Consider the following 23,461-nt stretch of genomic DNA (forward strand, 5'->3'; position numbering starts at 1 on the left):
TCATGACCCTCCTGAACCGGCAAGAACCTTCGTCAACAGCTCCTCCATCCTTAATTGCGATTTCCTGACTTCCTCCAATTGATTTTTCAGATTGTCCACCTCCTGCTTTCCTGCACCTAAAAGATCGTCTTTCTCATCTTCACCCGATTTTAACGACATCATTCTGACCTTCTTCTCACTCTCGTTGGAGGACGACAAACCGAACAGCTTGGCCAGCGGACTATCGAATGTCTTATCCTTCTTCCTTCTGGGAGACTGAAGAGCTTGTGAAATGGCAGCTGTGTTCCCATTAGAGTCGCCATCATCTTCCGCCAGCGCGGTCACGCTTGATGCTTTGGGCGGTGTAACGATGCCGCTGGTATCAGGGGACGAAGTGGGGGGTGGTGTCGCTTCGAACACTGCTGCAATCAAAGTTTCGGATCCTCCGCCTAGCCATGAGCTGGAACGTGTCGTTGTCGTCAGCTGCTGGAAACATCGCCAAAAATGGGTTCAGACGATGGTCAGAACTGCACTCACTCCAAAAGACCTGGTCGTTGTACATCCATGACTCTGTCCATAGTAGAACTCTTGAGGTGGATAGACCTCTGATGATGTCGATATTGCCATCTTTCGTATGCTGAGATACCGATCAACATCGGGAAACTCTGGAAATTATGACATCAGACGACAGAACGGAGAACACCTTCGAGAGTCTGCTCACCGTCAATCTAATCGCGAAGACGTTGATTCGGTGCAAAGTTCTAGGCGAGCGAATCCAGCTGAGGGGAACGAGAATCGCGAAGGCCAAGATGTTGATGGGAGGAAGGTACGAGAAGAGTGCATCGCTTTTGACGCCTTCGACAGTCTTCACGACGCGCTGGAAAAGGTGCTACGAAGGAGAAATGCATCAGCTTGCGGCCTCCGCGCAAACGTGTCGAGCAGCTTATACCTCTTCATGAGCGTTCTGATTGATCGCTGCGAACTTGTTCGAGAGGATGGCGATGAGCATGGTAATGAGAAGAACGTTACACAGAGCTCTGTGAAATTGTCAGCGAAGCGCACGCGTAACTTATGAAGAAGGCGCGCTCACGCATACGAGATGAGAACGATAGGTCCGAAGATGGGGTGGAATGATTCGCTTGCTGCGAAACCTAATAGACAAGTCAGTTCAGCTGGTTGGCGCTGTAGGTGAGACCACTCACCGAGATATGAAGATCCGAACTACCCTTAGGTCAGCAAACCCTCCTACGAGTCTGAGTCAATGGTGACGGCTCACCCAGATTTGCCTGCGGGCAAGAAGAGTGTCAATGGTTATTCACGCCAACGAAAGAGAAACTCACGCCATGAGCCATACGATCTGTTTGACAGTCCAGGTTGCTCGGCCAAGAGTCCATAGACAGAAACAGATCCCGCTGAAAGCGAGGACTTGAGGAAGGTTAGTCAGGACATTATGTGGTTGACGAGGGTGACTGACTAGTAACTATCATGAAACTAACGAAGCTGGTTACCATACCACGTAGCTTTGTATGGTTGAGTCAGTCTCACTCTGAGGAAATACACCCCATCACGCTCACGGCCAGTATCACAACATTCTCCTTGACAACGAAGAAAACTAGTCTTGGAAATATGATGCAGGCTGCGCACGCCAATATGTCGAAAGCCAGGTCAGAAGTGTTGGGCGAATGCGAGGCGAGAGCAAAAATGCGCAGGCAGAAATATAATAAGAAAATCGCAATCTACGTTGAGCAAGATTAGAGCAGTCACATAAGAGTTGGGTGTGACTTACATAGCCCATATCGAAAGCATTCCAAGCCTACAAGAATCGTATCAGTCGAGCCCGGTCGCCCAGCTGATGTACGTGGCTTAGCTTCTTGAACTTACATTAGCCGCATATACTGCATCCAGTTGTCAGCTTGGACGATGGCATCCCGTCAAAACGTCAACAAATCACGCACCTGTCCATCCGTGCTCCTTTGAAGTGGCGAATTCGTCCAGGATGAATCCGAAAGAGAAGATAACATAGATGATCTCGATGACGGTGATGTGGTGCAGATCTCTCACTACCACAGGTTCATCAATTCTAGTCTAAGAGATAGGGGATTTGACCGAGCAAGTACTCACAAGCCAAAGTCCAGACAAAAAGCACAAGCAGCGTAGCAAAGCTAAGCCCTTCCAAAGATCTTCTCCACTTGGGCACCTTCAGCCTCTGGTGGTCTAACCATCCAGCTTCGTACGGATTGTACACATACACCTCTCCGGCATCTTCGACTACGGCTTTCCCGTTGTCATGGGTTTGAATAGAGGCAAAACCTGATGCTCCGCAAGAGTGCGAGTTTCGACGACGGCTTTTGGTTCGTTCTGAGATGTATGTATCTGCAAGTAGTGCGCGGGACGAAACTGGAGAGTAGATCAGGTGGCCAGAATATATTTGATTCACCAGGTGTTGGATAAGAGGGAGCGACAGGAAATGTTTGGATGTCGACACGATAGCAAGCTGGATTCCGAGGTGATTAGCTGACACCGATAGAAAACACCCCGACTGCGACTCACTTCGAGAGCGCTTCCGGTCATCTCCTCAACGTCTTTCCTGTCGTCTCCCATGCTTGCCCATACATCTTCGGGGGCGCCATCAAATGCGCAATGCCCTCGGACCAATTCCCCAACCAGCTCTGCCTCGTCCTCAGGATGAGGGAATGTTCTTAAAATTTTGACTAAGTTTAGGGTCAGGGTTAATGAGGAGATGTCCAGCTAGCAGTTCAAGCAGAGGCCTGTAACTCACTCGCCAAGAGTTCACAAAATGCTGCTCGAGTGGTCTGAAGAGGCTGATAGCTGAGATCCGCAGCGGAAAGGGTGATGAATTGAATCCTGCGACCAGGACATCAGTATCATCCGAGGCTCAGCGATCAACGCAAAAGTAGAAGTGCTCACCTATTTGCCATCAAGGCATATAGTACTCCTCCGAGAGATGGCCCCGTCTGTCCTCCAAAGTTTCCTTTACTGGTACTCGTCCCGAGCTCACCACCATCCGCTCCCGTCGGTACTCCTAATCCACCGGATCCCTGACCATTCACGCGTTTCTCGTCTTCCTCTGACTTTGGGGCGAACCGCTGTACGATAGGTCTAACGAGGGTGTAGTTGATTGGAGGAGAGTTGAGTTGATCCCAATCCAGGGCTGTATCTATAGACTGAGTGATTGTAGTGTGGAGTTCGTGAATGAGAGCGAAGACGGAGGCTAAAGGTGGAGATGAGCCTCCTGTTGCCGGAGGTGTAGATGGCTCTGCTGTGGCCATGTTCAAGATAGTACTGTACCGCGACCTCGCAAGTCGACTACGATGCGCGTCAATCCTTTTGATGGGAGAAAGATGAGAGTTGTGGAGACAGCAATGGGACAGCCGGGCCATTGCACCCCGCACCCAATCCTCGTCGAGGAGCTGAAATCCGGGGTTTCCCCGCATTCCTGTTGATGTACAGTACATGATAAGCGTGAACGCGTGTTTCAAAGTCCTTGACCTATTTATTTCCACGTCATCATCAGTCCACACCTGGGATCAACGGGCGTCACTGCTGCTGAACCGGAGGATGTGCCAAGTTGTAAGGACCCTTCTTCAGCGCAGCAGAGTCGTAGCAGTAGTGACAGCAGCCATCATCGTCATCGTCAACAGCAGCGGGAGAGTTCAGCGACTCTGACTGCATCCATCGACGGTGTCCAAGACACTGATCCACGTCCATCGTAGGGCCATCAGCGTCGCGTCACTTGTACACATCGACCGAAAGGATCGGACTGGGACCGACAGTACCCAACTGAGCTCCGACCGTCTTCCCCACTCAACGCTCACCCTTCTCTTACACGCTACCTCTCCATCACCACTACCAAATGTACCAATCTTCATATCCTGCATCGACTTCCTCTCCTTATCCCTCGCCCCCTCCTCCACCCCTAGATCCTTATCGCGCTTCTCCTATCCCGGTCGTCCCCCGACAGCCTTACAATACCGCTTTCTCTCCACCTCCGCAACCACCAAACACTTTCTCGCAGATGGCACCTGGTCAATCTCAACGGTATCAGCAATATCCACCGACACATGCGCAACAGCATTATGCTCGAGCTCCGAACGGTCAGTTTGCATACCCACATCAACAAGCACCATCCCCTTCGCTGCAACCACCTCCACCTCCTCAGAGACATAAAGGTACTCTGGCACCCGGACAGATAATAAGAGTGGGAGATCAGTCGGTACGAATAGAGAAGTATCTGTCAGAGGGAGGATATGCCCATGTGTATTTGACCACTTCGGATAAGCCAATATATCCACCGACAAAGAGCGCGGAGAAGAAGGGAAGATGGGGAGAAAAGGGATATACGCAACATTGTCTGAAGAGGATAGCATTTGAGGATGACAATGTTTGGGTGGATGTGAAGAAAGAGATTGAGGTGATGGTGAGCAACTCTTCTCTCAATTACTGTGTTTCTGACTGGGTAGCTCACTAAGCTTGTAGAAATCTTTGCCGCCCAATCGTCATCTCGTCCAATATCTTGGTTCAGCTCATTCACGTTTGCCTAACGGCACGCATGAGGTATTCATCTTGATGGAATTTGTCTCAGGTCGGTGTCAATCACTTTCATTGGGAGTAGTATCGCAGCTGACTTTGGGTTCTAGGCGGTGGTATCATCGACCTCCTCAACAGGCGATTACGTGACAGATTAAAGGAGATTGAAATTTTGAACATCTTCACAGATGTCTGTGAGGTGAGTCGTTCCTGCCAGACGGTTACTGTAAGAACTGACGAATTTGTCTCTTGCAGGCTGTCGCGGCGATGCATGCTCTCAAGCAGCCGCTTCTGCACAGAGATTTGAAAGTGCGTTATCTGACTGTAGCAGTTCGCTTGTACTGATTGCACTATAGATCGAGAACGTTTTATCGCAACCTACATCAATTGCTCCTACACCACAACGACCATCCCCTGTTCTATTCAAGCTCTGTGACTTCGGTTCTACGACATTTCCCGCCGATAGACCGCCTTCATCGAAAATCGAGGCGGATGCTTTGGCCATGGATCTCAACAAGCATACGACGTTGCAGTATAGAAGTCCCGAAATGGTAGAACCGATGTTAGGGCTGCCCGTAGGACTACCAAGTGGTTAGTGGCCGAGTTGACCTTTTCGTCGAGAAGACCGCTGATCTGGATGTAGACGTATGGGCATTGGGGTGCTTGCTGTACAAATTATGCTACTATACAACGCCCTTTGAGGAACACGGGCCGCTAGCTATTGTCAACGCCAAATATACCTTCCCTCCCGTGCCTAGCTACTCTCCTCGATTACAACATCTCATTGGTGAGTCAATTATCCCTCACGCAGCGTAACGTAGCTAACGATGGCTTGCAGCATCTATGCTTGTGGAGCAACCGATTAGACGGCCAACCGTATTCGAGGTACTGAAGACTGCCCACGAAATGAGTGGGACGAAGCCTCAAGTGGATTATGTGAGTACGTTGGAAAGGGTATGTCTAACCGACTCGATCAACAGCCCACACCCTCTCGATCATTGCCCGAACCATCGCAGCAAAGCCAACAGCAATCCAACTCGTCTGTTCAACCCTCGAACTTGCTCGATTTCACTTCCTCTTCCTCTCCGATTGACAAGACCCCCGTTATGCAACCATCATTGGCATCCACAGTTCAACCCCAGCGAAGGGGCAGACCCACCAGAGAGCCCAGCTCGAAATCGTTGGCAACTCAAGCGATGCAACAGTCACCATCACAAACTCCTCATGCAGCTAGCTCTGGTCGTATAAAACAGCCGGTGCCTCGGTTGCAAGTCACTGGGGACAAGCCTGCTGTTCCTTCGGCCAGCTCTCCGAAGCTAGACGCTTTTGGAATGCCCACAATGGCTTCATCGTCGTCGCAAGCGACTGAGCGAGGATTTGGTGATTCATTTGCTGCTTCGAAGGCTAGCTTACCCACCGGTCAATCTCGTTTCGGCTCCGCGTTACCTAGACCTCCTTCAGGTTACGGCAGCTCGTTTGGCGTCGCGAAAACTCCCTCCACCTCCGCTCGTTCGTCGCCCAAGCCTGATCTCAAGCATCTCCCCTCGAGCGCATCCCTTGCGAAGTCCACAGAACCATTGCCTGCTAGTGCTTCGAGTGTCAAACCTTCGGATGTGCCCTCGCCGACTGCCGATGGAGATACAAGCTTTGAAACGAGATTCCCTTCAATCGAGACGCTGTCCACGAGCGATGCATTCAGTCCTCCCTTGCCTGCAACAACAAAGCCGGAGAATCTCATCTCTCCGGTCACATCACCTCCAACCTCTAGGCCTGCTTTCCATACTCAAGCATCAATGATGGGTAATCTAACGGGAGGGGACCTGTCAGCCTCAAAGTCGACGTCGGCTCCCGTTCCCAGCAATGGAAGTGTACAGCCTCGATCAACTCAAGTCACGGGGACTGCGTTCAAAGGTATCCAAGGTGGCTTCCGTTCGCCCTCGTCCTTGCAGAAAAAGACAGATTACTTCGGTCAGTCAGTCCCGGCGCATAAATCAGACGCCTCGCCGTCCATGTCTGACGTTGCGGAAGCGAAGACGCCGATTCCCCGGGACTTGATGTCTGAAGAGGGTTCGAACGAGCTTCAAGTCCCGTCTATCTTGCCTGGTCGATCTTTATCCCCTCTTTCCGTCAGTAGTTCAAGCTCTGTCCGACCCTTGTCTTCTCCTAGCGCATCGGCATCGGCAGGGCTGATGCCTGCGTCAGGTCACTCGCGGTCACTCTTGCCAACAACTGATGCTTCAAAGCCGACGTTCAACATCATGTCCGAGCAATGGTCACCGCTGGAAAACATGCGATCCAAGGAACAGACAGTCCAGCAGGAGAAGGGACTCGCGGAGATGGATTCGAGTGATGATGACGAAGGACCTGAAAACGCTTCTGGTCCCAGTCGCAGACGGCGCTCGTCAGCAAAGGACCGGTCACCAACCAAAGTGATGCCAACGAAATCAGCTACGATAGCTGTTCCCACTGACTCCGCGTACCGACCGATCGCAAACCGAACAATTTCGAGTGAGAGAACTAGACCCCAGTCCATGTTTTCTATGCCTTCGGCTAGCTCAACTAAATCGATATCGGCGTTCCCGCCTCTACTCCGAGAAGGATCCAGTGGACCCGATGCAGAACGGCCGAGGCATGCTCGCAAAGGCTCAATCACCGACATCGTTTCGAAGTACGAATCGTTGCACGTCGCGAAGCCTTCCACATCAAATGTATCTGGGTTGGATGAGAGGCATCGACCATCGGTCCAGTCGGTTCCCCCTACCTCTGCAAATGGGCTGGGAAGGAAACCAAGCGTGGCAAGCAAACCTCAGGGTTTGAGAAAACCTTCCGTGGATGCTGCAACCCAGAAGGCCACGGAAAAATCCCTCTCCCACACATTGGCCACATCCCCAACCTCCCCAGACAGTCCACCAAAGCCCAAGGTAGCTGCCAAGCAAGCACCGGCGATCATAGCTCCGAAGCCCGTTCGACACAGCACCACAATGGTACCTGTCGCCGAAGCCTATTCGAAGTCCTCATCTGGTCGATCCTTCCCAGTGACCAAACCGAAATCCACGCCTTTGGTAACAAATTCAGCATCAGCTTCTCAGCCAACTCCCAGCAGGGACACCATTGCAAATGACACAGCAGACCGATCTGCCAGGGACAGTGCCAGTGCATCGCCCGAAAAGCAACAGCCTGTGAATATGTTGATCCAGCGATGGAATAAGGGGGAGGTGAGCAATTCCGCGGCTAATTTGGCGAAAGCGAAAAGGGGCGGGTATGTCTGAGGAGCAGCTTGCAAGGACAATAGTCTAGCAGTGTGGATATCGTGGTCGATGGATCACCGAAGGGACAGACAGAGTGTCCAACGTGTGTATCCAGCCCTAGTATGTAGCGAAGATGACATGAGCGGTTGTACAGGCAGGAAAGAGAAAGCCATCTGAACGATGCTGCACGATATGGAAAAGGCTACATGAGGATAACAAAATTTGTATGCATGGGTCATGTTGTTCAGAAAGTCGTACTCGTGGGGATGGAAGCGGAATTTGGGCTTCGTGAAATGTGTTAAATTTCCGTGATCGAAGGAGGGATCACTTTGTACGTTACAAAGACCAATCATGCACGTCAACCTCCTCCTTTTCCGCCTCTTCCTCATCCGCATCATAATCCCAAACCTCTCTACCGTCCGCGAACACCTTCCAATCCCTCTCTTCCCATCCACCCGGTCGGATATCATGCAGACCGCTCTCGTAGTTTCTCCATCTCCATTTCTCGCACTTCGCGGACCATATCCAGACGGCTGGTTCATTCTCCATCTCACGATGTCGTCTTTCCCTCTCTTTCTCCTTCTCCCTCTGTCTCTGCTTCTCCTTCTCCCTCTCCCTCAATTTCGCCTTTTCCTTGTCCTCGCCACCATTCTTGTCATCCGCCTCGTCATTGCCATTCTCTTTTTGCTTTGTCTCATCCTTGCCCTTTCTACTCTCTTTCTCAGCTTCAGCCTCTTTGACTTCTTTATCAGGCCCCGCTGCCGCCGCTGCCGTATCATTGACTGCTTTATCAAGAGCCTGGAAGGCTTTGGCAATATCCTCCATACCAGGTTTTGCCACCTGCCCATCTGCATCCCCGTCGATAGCTTTGTCCCCTTCCCTGACACCTTTTCCATCTTTGCCGGTCGCTGGTCCTGGTCCAGATACCAGTACTGCCTCTTGATCATGTTGCGCATCGAGATCTTTCTTCCCTTGGCTCTCTTTGGCGGGAACGACAACTACTCCCATCTTTTCTTTGTTGTCGTTGGCAGGAGCATCTGCGTCAGCACCCGTATGATGAGGAACGATTGGGTCCCCGTTGAGGACCTTGACGTCGCTCCTTGGAGTGCTGGGCACTTCACGATGTGTAGCCTGTTGGTTCTCTTCCTGAGCTGGGATATGAGCAAAGTGTTGGGTCTTCGCTTCCTTCCCATTTTGGTCTCTCTGATCATTCTTCTTGACATTTTCGTCTTTCGGATCGGCCTTCTCCTCCACGTCGTCCCTTTTAACATCGTTCTTACTGTCGTCTTCGTTTCCCACCGCCTTCTCCTTCTCCTTCCTCTCCTTCCTTTCCCTCTCCTTCCTCTCCATATACGCCTTCTCCTTCTTCTTCCTCTCCTCGGCCATCTGCGCCCTCACCATGGCCCCGAACACCCGATCATCAGCCGTCGTGGAAAGCGCCTCGAACTTGTTCGATTCCTTCTGGAACGTCCAGTCGATGTGGATGTCCAATCGGAGGAGGAAGAAACCATGTGTGAGGATAAGATAGCCGGTGGGGAAATCAGTCCAGTGTCGCATGGGGGCTTTCTGCTCGATCGCTCAATCAAAGAGTCAAACATTGGGAGGAATATATCACCAGGTTTATTTGTTAAAGCAAGTGAAGATTCAGTAGTGGGTGTCAGCAGGGTCAGCTCCATTCTCGAAAGAATGATATGGTGCCACGCCTGTTCTGCCATACAGGACAACACTCACCATCTTATAGGAACACTGGATGCCGACAGTCGCTAAGATCTCCTCCAGTCCTTCCTTGGTCCATTCAGGAAGCTCGACTTCGTTCCCAGTGTGATCTTCATTCACCTTGTTCGTGATCTCCTTCGCACATTGAGCAATAGCCACACGGGCAGCGGTAGACTCAACCTCACTCTTCAGGGTGCCGTCGGCTTCCTCATCCTTCGATCCGCTGGCCAAGGTTTCTGCCTTGATGTCGGAATTCGGCTTGGATTCGGATCGTTGCAAGCCTCTGCGAAGATGGATCGTGGCTTCCGGGTCTGTCCAATCGTATCGATCCCAGAAATCGTCGACCGAGATCTGAATGTGAGCATCAGTGAATCAGCCTCACAATCTCTGAAATTTCGCAAGGCATGTGGGGAGTATTATCCTGCACAGATGAATGAGCCCTCCAGAAAGGAAAGATAGATACACATTGTCATGCCACTCCAAAGCAAGCGATAAAATGGCGTTGAATAGATCGCCCAAGACTCACCTCGTGCCACTCTGGGACTTCCGCCAAATCATTCCACAACTGCAACAAGATCTCCTCGCTCCCTTTCGGAACCTTCCTCTTGATCTGTCTCTTTCGTTCCTTTTCAATCTCCCTCTCCAACTCTCTCTCCCATTCACCCGTCAATCTCTTCAGGGCCTCCCTCTCGCTCCTCTCACGCCACTGCTCGACCAGCCATCCGTCTTTCGTGACGTCAATGTAGATATCTTGTTTGCCTACGGCGTCGGCGTATTTGTAGTATGCGCCTCGGGGATCGGTGTGGATGGGTGGATAAGGTGCAGAAGGATGGATATCAAGTTGTGTACGAAGGGGTCGATTGGGGACTGGAGGCAGAAGGATCAATGATGAAGGCGGAGTAGGAGACGGGTCCGGTCCTTTCGTCCCCTTCTCATCCTTCTTCTCGACACTGTTCAAGTCTTTGGCGAGACCTGCTGTATCGAGCTCCTCCTTCTTCCCTTTGTCTTCTTCCCCTTTGGCACGATTCGGAGCGGGGACTGTAGCCTCGTCGACTTCCTCAACAACTCCATCCTTGATCTTGTCGCCATTCTGGACGTGACCATCTTTCGCCCCTTCGTCGGCCTTGTCAGCAACCAGTCCAGCTGCTCCTGGAGCCGAAGTCGGCGGTTCAGGAAACATGGAAGCCGGAGAATCAGGACCAAGAGCCTCATTCCCCTTCACATTCGGGATAACGACTGCACCAGCTTTGTCTTTCTCTTCCTTCTCCTTCTCGTCCTTGACATCTTTCTTCGCTTCAGCAACTACAATGGAACGGCGATCCTTTTCGTCCTTGACCTCTTTCTTCTGTTCCTTTTCATGGTCGGTATGCTTGATCCGTGGATGCGCTGGATGAATGGCAATTGCCAATGGCGGTGGCGGGATGCGACGTTGGAGCGACATGGTGAGATAAAGTGTGGCACTTGGCTGTGTTTCCTTGGTTCGAGGCGATTGAGAAGGGATTGGTCTATGTGATCCGGTGTCACGCGAATCGAAGAAGAGGGGATTCTGTCAGACGCATCGTAGTAAGGGCGATAGGAAATTCAGCCAGAGCGACAACGATACAGTGTTGGATCAGCTGATCGTTCCTTCCAAGTATGCAAGTCGTCTTACTACTGTACTATAGCAATCTGCCGTCTCCACCGAGCCGGACGGTACACTCACGAGTCAGATATCTTTCGCCACACAATTCCACAATCGAAGGCACAAAGGAATACGTATATTGGCAGATACCGGGGATTGCGGATCGGATCGGTCGTGCTTGGCGTAGGATGGTCAGATCGTTCACAGTGTCAATCAGTCGTTCATCGAAGAGATGTGATTCGGTCAGTGAAAAAGTAAACGAACGAAAGAGGAAAGAGACACTTCTCCCATCCTACACTCGACTCACTCTTCGGGCTTGATACTCATCGCTCCTACAATTTCTCGACCTCTCGTAGATGATGAAAGGAAGGACATATCAAAGGATCTTTGTCGATTCTATGAAAGGATGTCAAGTACAAAGACGTTTCGGTTCAACCTTTGTCCTATCAGTATTGTTGCATTGTCAAGCAAAGACGAATTTGTTTCGGCCTGGAGTGGGAATTAGGTTAAAGGAACGGTTGATGTTGGCGGTGGTGGCAGTTGTAGTGGTGGTTGACCTTTGTTTTCGTCGACTATCTGCTCAGGATAGGTCATTCAAAGAGCACGTCAAAAGATCAACATTCCTTTCGCCCATCGCACTTGTCGATGGTCTCGATGGTGTCTGCGTCGCTTGGATCATTCGATGGATCATGCCGTCGGCTGTACAGAGCGTTTTGATCCGGCGAGTGGAACTTGAGCCGAACGGTAGAGTACGGATCGCATTGTCGTATCAATCGCTTACATCGGCTGTGGTAAACGTCCCGCGCACGTCGCCCGACGGATAAGTCCAGTCCGTTGGCGCTCGATGATCAGTAAGAAGCCGCACCGAGTGAAGCAGCATCCCCCCTCCCAAGAGATACGTGCATATATTGGTACCCGATGAACTCGATACAACAGAGATCTTTCGGCGACGCTCGTGGAACCGCCCCGAGAAGATCCCGAAGAATAGTCGGATGAAACCTAGCTGAGATGTATATGCCTGAACCTTCGCGATTTTACAACCTATAACGAAGTGATGAAGTGTCGACGTAGCGACCTATGCAGTACCCAAAACCCGAAATCTCACAGATGAACTTCACCATTGGCGGTCACCTCACCACCCATGCGCACGATAACTGGTATCCGTCGTGTCCCTTCTCCTCGCCAACTCCCTTCTTTCCCTCTCTCTTTGCAAACCTTCGCCATCTGTCGATCGTCTGACCATCATTGGCGCTCCGTCCGCCACCGAGTTAGAGCCTGATCCTTCTCCGGGCGTTTCCACTAGCGTCGCGGAAGACTGAGTTCTCCCAAGACTGGGACTACTCTCGCCGACCCTCGTTAAGGGTCTGAGGAAGCCGCCACCGAGAAGATTCGGTTGAGTCCTCCTGCGTGATGGTTCGGCTGGTGGTAGAGAAGGCTGTATGCTCGATGAAGGCGGCGGAGGTTGTATGGCTCCTGTGTGTGACTGTGAGTGCGTCGACACGTCATGGCTCGATCTGGACAGATGCGATGTATGCCTTTCCAATGGTTCACCTTGAGCGTATTGAGTAAGGTTCACCGCTGAATGGTGACTGGGCATGGTTGAGGTGTGAAGAGAAGGGGGTGGTCGAGTTCGGGTGCCGCCTGACACCGTTCGTACTCCGCCGCTCGAAGACTTGGCTCTTTCCAACACAACATCTGAAAAGGGCAAGATGGGTATCAGCATCTAATGTCTAAATTTTCTGCCAATAGCGTCCACTCACTTCTCCTCAATGACTCAGACATTTCAGCCATGATAATATTTCTCCTCCTCGTCGTTGGGGACATCGGCTGAACGTAGCCGAGCTCGTTAAGCTTTTGACCCGCGGGAACCGCTTGCGCTGGTGGTTGACCTTGTCCTGAAGTCCCATCCTGCAACAGCGCTACCGTTTGTGTTTTGGAGTCACGCTTCGCCGCCATCTCAGCCAGCTTCTGTCTCGTCTGGGTGGTATTCAGATAGTTGGCGTCATCGTCGCTGTCCTCATCCGATGATTCGAGTTCCGCTTGAACCTTTGCACGCTGTGTTGATTTAGCTCAAGTCACTACCTAGAGGAAACAACATACCTCTTGACTGCTACTTTGACCCTTGACAGCAGGCTTTGCGGCTTTGTGCACATGGGGTTGGGCAGTGACGCTGATGCCAGTTTGCACAGGCATTGCCACTGCTGACTTGCTACGCAGGAGGGACGGTCCAGGTGTGGGTGATTGCGCCAGCGAAGACAGGTGCACATGAGTAGGGGATGGGCGGAACGTTGCTCCTGGAGCCGAATGCTGTTGATTTTGAGTGAGCGCAGTTCGAATGACAGAGCATCGCAATAGCAGCGCAGACGACTCACCAGATCGACCATGCTTGCTCCCCTTTGGAGAGCTGACGCTAACAGACCTTGCGATGTGCGACTACCAAATATTTGCTGCTTTGCAAACATTTCCCGCTTCCTTTGAGCATCTAGTTGCGCTTCAATCTTGGCACGCTCCGCCGCTGCCGCTAGCCTTTCCTTCTTTGACATTTTGGTCAGAGGTGTAGGAGCAGGAGCTGCTGGTGGGTGGCGGGACGAAGACTGCTGGCTGGTCTTGTCATTATGCGAGACTCGTCGAGTGAGCAAAGCGGTCAGGTCGGAATGCGAATTGGAGTCTGTATGAGCAGGCCTTGGCCTTGATGATGACCGACGTCTGGTTGAGTCCTTGCTCCTGCTGTCCCTTATTTCTTCTGCTGGCTTTTCCACCTTCGCGCCGTCATCATCACTCCAGTCTTCCTCGGCTTCCATCTCATCTTCGTCTTCCCATCCACTTTCTTCGTTCTTCTTGGCCTCTTCGTGATGCGTTTTCGCCATCGCCTCTGCTACTCTCCTCTTCTCCGCGTGGAACTTGCCCCTCATGGTGGACAAAGACACATGTCGACGTTGTGGCGGATCCGGTTTGATCTTGCCGCCGTCTCCTGTGGACGACCCACCAGAGCTTCGCCGTTCTTTGAGTGCGAGGGGGATTGGCGGGGTATATGGGATGGATGTATAAGTGACAGGTGATGTATGTGAAGGGTGCGAAGAATCGGATCCACTACCTTTGCCTGGACTCGACTGGACGAAGAATTTCCCTTTTTTCTTGGGATTGGGAGAGCCGGACCGTGTTCGACCTGTCTGAATGGGCGTGATTCTGACCCTGGTTTCGTGATCGATCAATCTCTCCTCTTCTTCTTCCTCTCGTAAAGCTGGAGGAATGATTGCGGTACTGCTGAGCATGCCTGAAGCGCTCACGCTACCTCCTAAACTTCCAACCCTGCTGGGTACCGGTGTCGGCTCTAATAAGCGAATCTCGACATTCGCAACTGGTGTGTCCGGAAGAGAGAGCATGGGTGGAGTGAGTGTAGGAGGAGGGAGAGGCGGCAGGTGTTTCTTCGCATCTTCCACCCAATCCTTGAAGTTGTTCTCATCCTTTTCAAGCAAAAGTTGCAATGCGCCACCGAAGGAACGACGTTCGAAGCTCCTCGTGCGACGTAAAAAGGTAGGTATCGGATCATTCGGCGTGTTGATGGAGGCGGTAGAGGCGGTACCTTGAGAAGATACAGACAAACGTCGCTGATTATCTGGTGTTCGTCGGGGCTGTCCCCAATGCCTGTAACAGAGGGGGTCAGCCCACTCAGTAATGTGAAGCTCATGCACCGCCACTCACCTCCAGGCTAGATTCTCAAGCCTTTCGCCATCTTTGACAAGATCTGCAGCACGGGTTATCACTGTAATAATGAAACGTCAGCAAATTCAACAGTAAAACAATGGTGCAGACACCGCTTACCATTCCAGATCCCGCCGACGTTATCGTCCTCTCCAGGCTCCCCAACGGCAAACGCGTCACCGAGAGCTAGCGCAGGAGGTGCGAGACTGAGAAGTGGGACAAGGCGTGATGATCGGGAGGAAGTAGCTGAAGGGGAAGGTAATCCGGGGTCCATGTTGGCTGATGTGGTTGAAAGGGAGACCACAAGTGGCAAACGAATGTCGGGATGTCGGATGATGGCTTGATCGGTGATACACGTCGGATGACGAAGGACTACTGAGTGGACTCGCCCATGCTGATGCACGCTGCGTGTCTTGATTGGAACGAGATGATGTTATATTGGTGCAAAACGATTGTTGATATTCTCAGGATCAACGAGAGGATGACCTGACGAAGAGGCGCAATGTCCTGATGATCTGACACAGAGAAGCGGGGTGCACGAGGGTACCGAGTGAATGAGATGAGAAACAGATGAGCCGGACGGGGCAGGTGACGAAGTTCCCGTGGGGCTGAGTCGGGGGTCGAAAGGAGGTGTTGAGCGTGTGTGATGGTCTCGCGCGCGCGTACGTCGAGAAGATGCGTGTGTGTTTCCAATTTCTCGTGCACACGTACCAACAACAGTGATCCTGTGGCGATGGGACTGATGTGAGGTGGGATGTCGCTCTCTGAATGATCAAGAGAAGAGATGAGAGCCAAGTCCAACGTGTGTTCACGATATAGCGATGAGATGTTATCGTCACATTCAGGGGAGGGAGAGAGAGAGAGAGGGAAATGTGACTTGGCCAAAAATGAGATTGCAACAACATAACCGGGATTTTCCAGATCCCACATCAAATCGAGCCACCAACTGCCGCCCCGCGAATACCTTTGGACGGTCAGTACCTTTTTCCACCCCGCAAATCTCCGCTGTCTTGGAAAATACTCCCGTCCCGTTGCTTATATCCTTTCGGTCCATTTCGGCCCGTGACTTTGATACCAAGAATAGCCTAAAGGGTAACCATGTATACAGATGGTGCTACTGGATGCGGGGCTGTAACCATACTCTTTTGGAGCAGCGCTATTTACGGATCAGATGACTGATCATTCGTGTCGTTGGTCATATTGCTGTTAAACTTCCCCACAGATATGTGTCTTGACGACCGGATACCGTGACAGTGGCACCATCACTACAATGAAAACGATGAGGGGAAGATTTTCCCGTACACCACCTCTCTATAATCACCTCCACCATAATATCAGATCATGTGCTCGTATCGTAGATAGTCATAGTAGCAGAGCCTTATGTCATCAACGTGGGACTACAAACAACTCACCGAGCTTCTGAGGCCATGTGGCGGGCGAGAACGAAAGGAAACGGCTGATTGCCAGTTAAGACACACGATCATCGAGTCGGTCCATGTCCTTCTGCTTCACACCCTTGTGGAAGAGTCCCTTCACTCGTGTCACCAGTCCTTCCGTGCCTACTTCACTTCGTCTCTCGATCACCTGGAAATTGGCGAGATCCTCAGGCAAGGTTTCATGCGAATCAAGTAAGCTGAGATCGAGGAGTGGAAAGTGAGATAACTATCGCGGCGGATACTGATACCCCACGAGAGTTCAAATCGCTTCTATTATAACGCTGTCGACGCAGTGGAAAGTAATCCATCCGTTGAAAGGCCAAATTTCTTGCATAAAGAAGACCGCATGGTGGAGACGCCGCCTTGCCTGTCTATCGGTGGTACAGTCAAAGGCGGAGACTGTCATGCAGATGTCGGAGGTCGCGAACAGCTTGCAAGCCAATCACAGTTTCATCAGAGGCCTTCGGATGCAGCTTCAGCAATGAGATCTTGCGACCACTGTATATGTCGTGCCGCTCCGAACAGAGGTTGCCACTGGCTCAAGCTCAAAAAATGTTCGATGAAATCGATGTCAGTGGGTTCTGCATCGACAGTGAACGAGATCAATGGTGTGGAAAGAGAACCAGAGAGTTACAAAGGGAGGAGTGAATTTCAAACAATCTGATTGTTTGGCCGACATGGTACAGCCGTGCAGGGGCGAAAAAGACGTCTCTGCTCAGCAAGTTTGTTAGGAATGTATTCGCCCCAGAGGTGTTGCGCGCGTTGCGAAGCTCGACCGAAATCCTGAGTATGTGTTTGGCTCGTTTTAGAGACCACCATTGTGATCGGGTCCAACACCCCATGCAGCTGCTTCCACCAGCCAGGATGGGCGATGGTCGGATTGATGCACACCTTCGAAGCTGAAACGCTTTCAGCTGTTGTCCGTAGACTGCGGTATAGTCCGTAGTGATACGGAGACCCCACTTGAGGATTCTGTAGCAGATAACTCAAAAATAGCAATCGTACTCAGAAGGTTCGGACAACTCAACATGAGCTTTGCAGTGAGAGTAGTGATGCTAAGCACAACATCGGAAAGCTTGGGATTGGAAGCATAACTTGCTAGCACAATGGGAAGCGGATGTATCAAGACGAGTTCGAGTCTGCTCCATCCAAGCGAGGAAGACGGTCTTAGCTATCGACCACGTGTACCTACCTACCTTGCTGGCACGGCTGCGTAACCTGGAGATGAAGAGAATTATTATCCAGGGAAGATATGCTGTTGAGATGCGCCTTTGTGTGGTATGAACCCTGATCAACGATGCGGCACTGCGAATGGGGGAAGAGCGGGGTGAGGGCGGGAAAAGGTGAGCGACGCGACAGTTTGATGATGTGTGTTTTTAGGCTCCACCACAGTTTATCTCCATCCAAGTTTGTGTGGTTGTATTTTTTCCCTTGGCCCTTTGGGCTAGAGATTCGATAGTGACGCAACAATTAATTACCCCAATTCCCACTTGCTACTTGTGTTTTCACTGCAAACATCCTTGCTTTCCCGACCGATATTCGAACGGACGTGATCTCCCCATTCGTTCACATCTCTCCTGCTTCAGTCGATACACGTACGTTTTCTCAGTCAGTTCAAACTCTCTGTACTCGTTGACGCTCGTCCCCTCGCAAACCCCCCTAATTTTGCCGAAATCCCGATACGCCTTGGCGCCAGCAGGTAGGTCATTGTTCGGTCAGCCGGGACAGCAGCGAGGGGTCGTCCTTGGACAGAGATGTCGAAGGTGTTGTGGAGAGCGTATGGCGGTGCACTGTATGCTGATTGTGTCTTTTCATCTGCCTCCTGCGACACAGTCTTCTCGGATCTGATTGACCCTCAGCCAGTGAGTATCCTTTAATACAGCCGACGTCTCCCCATCACTTTGTGTCCAACCCATCGTTTCCACGTCTCCCGTTTCTACACGAGTGGTACTGATGGAATGTCTCCATCTTGATTCTCGTCTGTTTTCATCTGCTTCCATACCAGGCTTATCAGCAACATGTCTTTCCGTGCTCCCCTCCTCCGAACTCGTCTTCCCCAGACGGTTCACTCTATCCGACCCCTGACTACCTTCGCGTCTCGACCTCTCCCATCGTCTCTCAAGACCCTCACCCCCAAATCTACCAACACCCTCTTCGGTTCCAGGTTCATCAACACTTCTCCTGTCGCCAGACTCGAGGTGTCGCAACCTCTTGGAGATGGTGGTGTCGAGGAAGCTCCTCACTCGGGAATCAATGTAAACAGAGCCGTCCGAATGGATACGTGAGTCTTGTTTCGTTCACTGTCATCAGCTCCACTTATGATGAGCATCTGCGTTGGTGCATGGTGGGAGGGGGGGGGGCTTTTCGATGCCTGCCCGATGTCAGACTGTCACCAGCTCATTCGGATACATGCTGACGAGTGTTCATTCTTTGCTCCTGTTCGTAACTATTTCGCTTCTCGACCGTGTCCGATTGTGTCACCACAAAACACGCGATCCTGCTAACTGGCCCGGGTTCTGACACCGATGATGGTTTGTGCGTGACTGTGTGACATGTCATTCCTGAAACATTTTGAACCGCTTTGATCTTCACCTCCTCTTTCTCAACCCCTCGACCCCTCCCGTGCACCCCGACATGTCATATGACTCTTCCTGTGTGCTCCATGGGGTCCCTGTCACTTGCCGCTTCGTTCTTCCCCTTCCCCCTCTTTCTCATCTGGCATCTACTCCCGGCGGGTCGATCGTTCCGCATCTGGGGTAACGATCATTCCACACACCCCTTCCCCCTGAACTATTGTGCTGTTTCCCCTTTTCGTTCACGTCTGGCTTGTGCGACTTACACGTTTCATACCGACATCATTCAACCTCCTGGAATGTTCGACTGCTCCGAAACTATTTTGGATCATTCGGCGTGTTCGCTCTCAACATTAACTTTGACATGATTTTTCACACTTTTGTCAACAAAAACTCAATTTGCTCTTACCTCTTCAACTCGAACCTTTTCACCTTCACTATTCCACATCCCGCTCTGATTTCTTCCATTGTCGCTTACTACATCAATTTTGACGATCGAATCATCCTCCGTTACTACACACATTCCGTTCTAACCCGTCACACCCTTGTCATACCATTGTCCCCTTCCTCCTTTCTACTCAACACACGTTGTTCTCGTGCTTCCCTTTCCGACGCAACCCGAACTTAATTCTTCCTTTGCTTCGGCAACTATACCCGACTGTTCATTCATTCTGAACCCCTTATTCTCTGCGGCTACAAAACTGGAACATCAACCACCTTTCTCTGTTGATAACAATAACACAACAACAATCAACTCATTCCACTGACACCATTCTCCTGTACAATTACTTCTAACTTGTCATCGTCACCTTCACTATCATGCACTCCAACCTTCGAACGATCGGCCACCTTCTTTCCCCCTATATCCGCATTGGCTCGACGCGAACCTTTGCTGTCAATGCGTTGGTACATCGCTCTCACGCCGGACTTCCACAATGCAAACGATGCCTCTCGACTTCCACTCCGCTTCTGCCTCGACATGCTGTATCACGGATCTCCCCGCTTCGCGCACCGTTTGCCTTCCATTGGCATCAATCTCGTCAAATTGCTGTTACCGCCACGGCGCCGGGTGCGATGTTTAGTCACCCTCCTCCAGAGCCTGGAGCGGATTTTAATGTGGTGATGATCGGTGCGGGTGTGAGTAACATGGACCAATACCTCCCTTTGTTCTATGACCTGCTGATCGTCACACCTTAGAACATCATGTTTGGTTCCGACGAAGGTCCTTGGAAGTGCGTATGCTCGCATTCAAATTTCCCTTTGATCTTAGCTTACCGCTTTTTCACAATTCCGCTCACAGTCATTCATTCCGATTCGAGCACAAACTCGGCCCTCGACTCAAGGTCACCGCTTTGATCGATCCTTCTACCGCTCGAGCTGAGAAGGTCCTCGAAGGAAAGAGACAGTCTTTCGTTGAGTCGGCTTACAAGGACACCAAGGTGTTCAAGACCATCGAAGATTACCATAGCTACCTGCACGGCGCCAAATCGCCAGCTCCTCAGTGGGTACTGTCTGATACAAATACGCAAAGTTAGAGCACGTGCTGAATGTGGGATTGCAGTGCTATCGTTGTTGGATGCCCCCCTGCTTATCGCGGTGGTACAACCAAGGGTACTGATCTTGAAATTAACTTGCTCAAGCTCTTCCCCCACACTGCTTACTTCATCGAGAAGGTGCGATCATTCTCACCAAACGTTAATGTGCGCTGACGTAATCTGAAATAGCCTGTCGGTACCGGTACAGTTGAGGCTTCTAAGGAAGTCACACAAAAGCTCATCGACAACGGCAACATCGTCTCGGTTGGTTACATGCTTCGATACCTTCGATGTGTTCAGAAGATGAAGCAGATCATCCACGAGAACAACCTTACTGTCATGGCTACTAACGCACGATACGTGAGTCGGTCTCTCGGAAATGTACTTCAAGTCAATGCGAAAGCTGATGTCGTCCTGCTAGTCTTGCGCATACGAGGCCATCGCTAAGCCCGCGTGGTGGAACAAGGCTATCGATATGGGACCCGTCATCGAGCAAGGTACTCATTTCTGTGACTTGTCCAGATACTTTGGTGGCGATGTGGAGATTGACACTGTTGTGTGAGCGCTAAAGCTGCACAGACATTGATGTGACCGGTCACTGACTTTCGATTTAGTGCTCGATCCGTCGAATGGTACGAGAAGCCTGGTCAGCTCTCGAAGATCCCTATCGATGAAACCAAGATCGATGAGGAGTTGAGAATTCCTCGACTCACCAGCGCTGTCTGGAAATACGATAACGGTGCTGTCGGATCTTTCACCCACGCTGTTGCTCTTCAAGGGCACGCTTATGCTTGCGAGTTGGAGGTGTGGGCCGATGGTGAGCATAGCTAATCACATATGCGCAGCCTGGCAGCTGATGTCTCTCGACAGGTTTCCACATGAGACTTGTTGACCCTTACAACGCTCCTACTCTTTACGTCCGACGACCTGGAGGTGAGTAACTCATTGTCGGATTACACGAGAATGGTAAGGCTGATCTGATCGTTGTGCAGACGACCACGAGGAACGACACGTTTATACCGATGACGACCCCTTCTTCTCTGAGGTCTCGTCGTTCATCGACTGCATTGAGGGTGGCCCCGACCCCCACATCCTCTCATCCTTCGAAGACGCCACCAAGACTTATGAGTGAGTTCTATAAGATGGTGCCGTGGAGAGGCAGCTGACGTCGGGTGGCTTCAGGCTCACATGGGCTATTCGACTTGCCGCCGAGGCCGCTAGAGCCCCCAAGGCTTAAGTGATGGTTTGCGATGCTCGCGCTAGTATACAATACCAGCGCTCTTCCCATAACTTCAAACATTTAACCCCATTCCAAAATTGAATCACTTCACAACGAGAAGAGAGGAGAACGAAAACAAAATCAGGAAAAGATACCAGACACGCATCTGACCGGTATATGAGATCTGTGTAGATAGCATGGTACGAGAACGTATAGGTTAATCGTGTGGTGGATTGTTGCAGCTTGAAGCCGTTTGGCCTAATGCCTGCCCACTAGTGACTCTGGCGAGCGAGCTGCACACTGACTGACTGACTGGTCAAAGCCAAGAGGAAGTGATAAAACGCGTTTCTGCGATGGAAATCGAACGATTTCAGGGAAATGACGTACCCCTTTTCATCGCATCAGTGCCAAGCACCGCATCATTTTCAGTGCACTTGCTCAGTCGATATAAACAGGCATCTATTTCCACCCTTGTCATTGATTCATCTCCTTCTTCGCCATCATATCCGACGAAACATCCACATCCACATTCAGAAGAATGTTATCACAAATCACCCTGGTAGCGCTAGTAGCGATAATCAACGCAAGATCTGCAGCAGCTGCAATCTGTTACGATGGCTATGGTATGTCCACTTCCCCTTGACCCGATCGGAGTATCAAATCAATGTCTTATCATCTTTCGCCACCTGGCGTCTATCCATCCATCCATCTTATTCACTCATCTATCTGTACACATCGGGTGATCGGATGAAGTTTACGGGAGGATCGATGCTGACTGCTTTTGTATGCTGTAGGTCGAAGGTATTACTGTAATGGTGGATTGGGTTGGGGTGCGCGATTAGGTATCGGATTGGGTATCGCCGCCGGTGTCATCCTGTTGTTCTCCCTCTGTGGATATTGGAGGAGAAAGTAAGTTTGGTTGCTCATCTGACTGTGGATCATCTATCGCCCCCTGTTATCTCAGCTGTTCAACACGTGCTGTCGGGCGACGTTACGTCTGTCTCTGTTTCTTCCATGAGGAGACACACCACACGTTTCTTCCTTTGTTCAGCTCAAACCACCTCCTCTGCGTTTCCTCTCTGTGCCGTCCATATCCAGCCGTCCTGATAGCGTTGTTGACACCCCTTGCCTCGCAGACAACTCCGAAACCAATTCTCCAAATACAAGCCCCCAGCACTCCCTTACAACGGAGCTGGAGACTCCTCCAACCCATATGCGAACAACCCTCCTCCCCCAACGACGGGCCAACAATCGTACTACGCTTCCAACCCGTACGGATCCAGTCCTGCGCCTCCTCCTCAAACATACCAACCCAGTATGGCAGGTCAATATACCGGTGCCGGAAACAACTACACCGGTTCAGGTGTTGGCGCGGGCGCCGGGGAAGGAGACCATGAACATGGGTACGAGTGGGAACAGGCGAGAGAGGCGGAGAGATTGGCCCAACAGGGTGGTCAAGGTGGTGTGATCGAGAATGCTCCTCCAGGATATGATATCGCGACGAGTGAGTGGTGTTCTATTGTGTCCTCGAAATGATTGGGAATCTCCTTGTGTAGAAGTGTCTTCCCATTACTATCGCTGTGCGACTTCTGTCTTGAAAGCTTTTGGGAACATGAGGCATCACACATCTCGCCAGTAGTAGGGAGCGGGGTGGACCCTGTTCGAATCAGTCGTGTCTGAATGAAAGCAGGCTGACAGTCCTTCTTCGACAACCTTCAGGCACTCACAACACCGGCGCTTCCACCGGAACGCACTACACCCCTCCTCCTGGTCCCCCTCCAGGCAAAGCCGCGAGGTGATATGGGGGACTAGAAGAACCGTGAGCGTACGGCCTGCCTGTATTACATCAGTCGAGTCAGTCTGTCGGAAGTGGGAGAATCATGT

At 51.3% G+C, this 23,461-nt stretch overlaps 7 protein-coding genes across 7 annotated transcripts; 4 read left to right on the top strand and 3 right to left on the bottom strand.

Annotated features, from left to right (window-relative positions):
- On the bottom strand, nt 1–3,269 carry IAR55_000293 (uncharacterized protein; the record flags this gene model as incomplete). The annotated part of the gene is made up of 17 exons (XM_066943429.1): nt 1–439; nt 517–644; nt 701–868; nt 929–1,016; nt 1,070–1,130; nt 1,182–1,200; nt 1,256–1,265; nt 1,320–1,404; nt 1,454–1,499; nt 1,554–1,715; nt 1,766–1,792; nt 1,861–1,874; nt 1,935–2,039; nt 2,101–2,473; nt 2,530–2,690; nt 2,759–2,844; nt 2,908–3,269. 17 exons carry the CDS (start codon nt 3,267–3,269, stop codon nt 1–3), a joined length of 2,334 nt encoding a protein of 777 aa, XP_066805971.1.
- Nucleotides 3,270–3,853: 584 nt separating this feature from the next.
- Nucleotides 3,854–7,796, top strand: IAR55_000294 (uncharacterized protein; the record flags this gene model as incomplete). The annotated part of the gene is made up of 8 exons (XM_066943430.1): nt 3,854–4,417; nt 4,477–4,582; nt 4,638–4,726; nt 4,783–4,836; nt 4,884–5,118; nt 5,171–5,314; nt 5,366–5,463; nt 5,508–7,796. The coding sequence occupies 8 exons, from the start codon at nt 3,854–3,856 to the stop codon at nt 7,794–7,796; spliced, it is 3,579 nt and encodes a 1,192-aa protein (XP_066805972.1).
- Nucleotides 7,797–8,111: 315 nt separating this feature from the next.
- IAR55_000295 (uncharacterized protein) lies at nt 8,112–10,932 on the bottom strand (the record flags this gene model as incomplete). The annotated part of the gene is made up of 3 exons (XM_066943431.1): nt 8,112–9,341; nt 9,507–9,842; nt 10,018–10,932. 3 exons carry the CDS (start codon nt 10,930–10,932, stop codon nt 8,112–8,114), a joined length of 2,481 nt encoding a protein of 826 aa, XP_066805973.1.
- Nucleotides 10,933–12,244: 1,312 nt separating this feature from the next.
- IAR55_000296 (uncharacterized protein) lies at nt 12,245–15,088 on the bottom strand (the record flags this gene model as incomplete). Its single annotated transcript, XM_066943432.1, has 6 exons — nt 12,245–12,807; nt 12,873–13,167; nt 13,213–13,419; nt 13,485–14,757; nt 14,815–14,875; nt 14,935–15,088. The coding sequence occupies 6 exons, from the start codon at nt 15,086–15,088 to the stop codon at nt 12,245–12,247; spliced, it is 2,553 nt and encodes an 850-aa protein (XP_066805974.1).
- A 3,180-nt stretch (nt 15,089–18,268) lies between these two features.
- On the top strand, nt 18,269–18,535 carry IAR55_000297 (uncharacterized protein; the record flags this gene model as incomplete). The annotated part of the gene is made up of 1 exon (XM_066943433.1): nt 18,269–18,535. The coding sequence occupies one exon, from the start codon at nt 18,269–18,271 to the stop codon at nt 18,533–18,535; it is 267 nt and encodes an 88-aa protein (XP_066805975.1).
- A 1,107-nt stretch (nt 18,536–19,642) lies between these two features.
- IAR55_000298 (uncharacterized protein) lies at nt 19,643–21,595 on the top strand (the record flags this gene model as incomplete). The annotated part of the gene is made up of 10 exons (XM_066943434.1): nt 19,643–19,960; nt 20,021–20,055; nt 20,124–20,324; nt 20,385–20,496; nt 20,548–20,718; nt 20,780–20,916; nt 20,973–21,175; nt 21,229–21,291; nt 21,351–21,486; nt 21,541–21,595. 10 exons carry the CDS (start codon nt 19,643–19,645, stop codon nt 21,593–21,595), a joined length of 1,431 nt encoding a protein of 476 aa, XP_066805976.1.
- A 520-nt stretch (nt 21,596–22,115) lies between these two features.
- IAR55_000299 (uncharacterized protein) lies at nt 22,116–23,376 on the top strand (the record flags this gene model as incomplete). Its single annotated transcript, XM_066943435.1, has 4 exons — nt 22,116–22,200; nt 22,372–22,486; nt 22,714–23,081; nt 23,297–23,376. 4 exons carry the CDS (start codon nt 22,116–22,118, stop codon nt 23,374–23,376), a joined length of 648 nt encoding a protein of 215 aa, XP_066805977.1.
- Between the last annotated feature and the right edge of the window lie 85 nt (nt 23,377–23,461).

The sequence above is a fragment of the Kwoniella newhampshirensis genome, chromosome 1 (assembly GCF_039105145.1).
Source record: "Kwoniella newhampshirensis strain CBS 13917 chromosome 1, whole genome shotgun sequence".
NCBI lineage: Eukaryota > Fungi > Basidiomycota > Tremellomycetes > Tremellales > Cryptococcaceae > Kwoniella > Kwoniella newhampshirensis.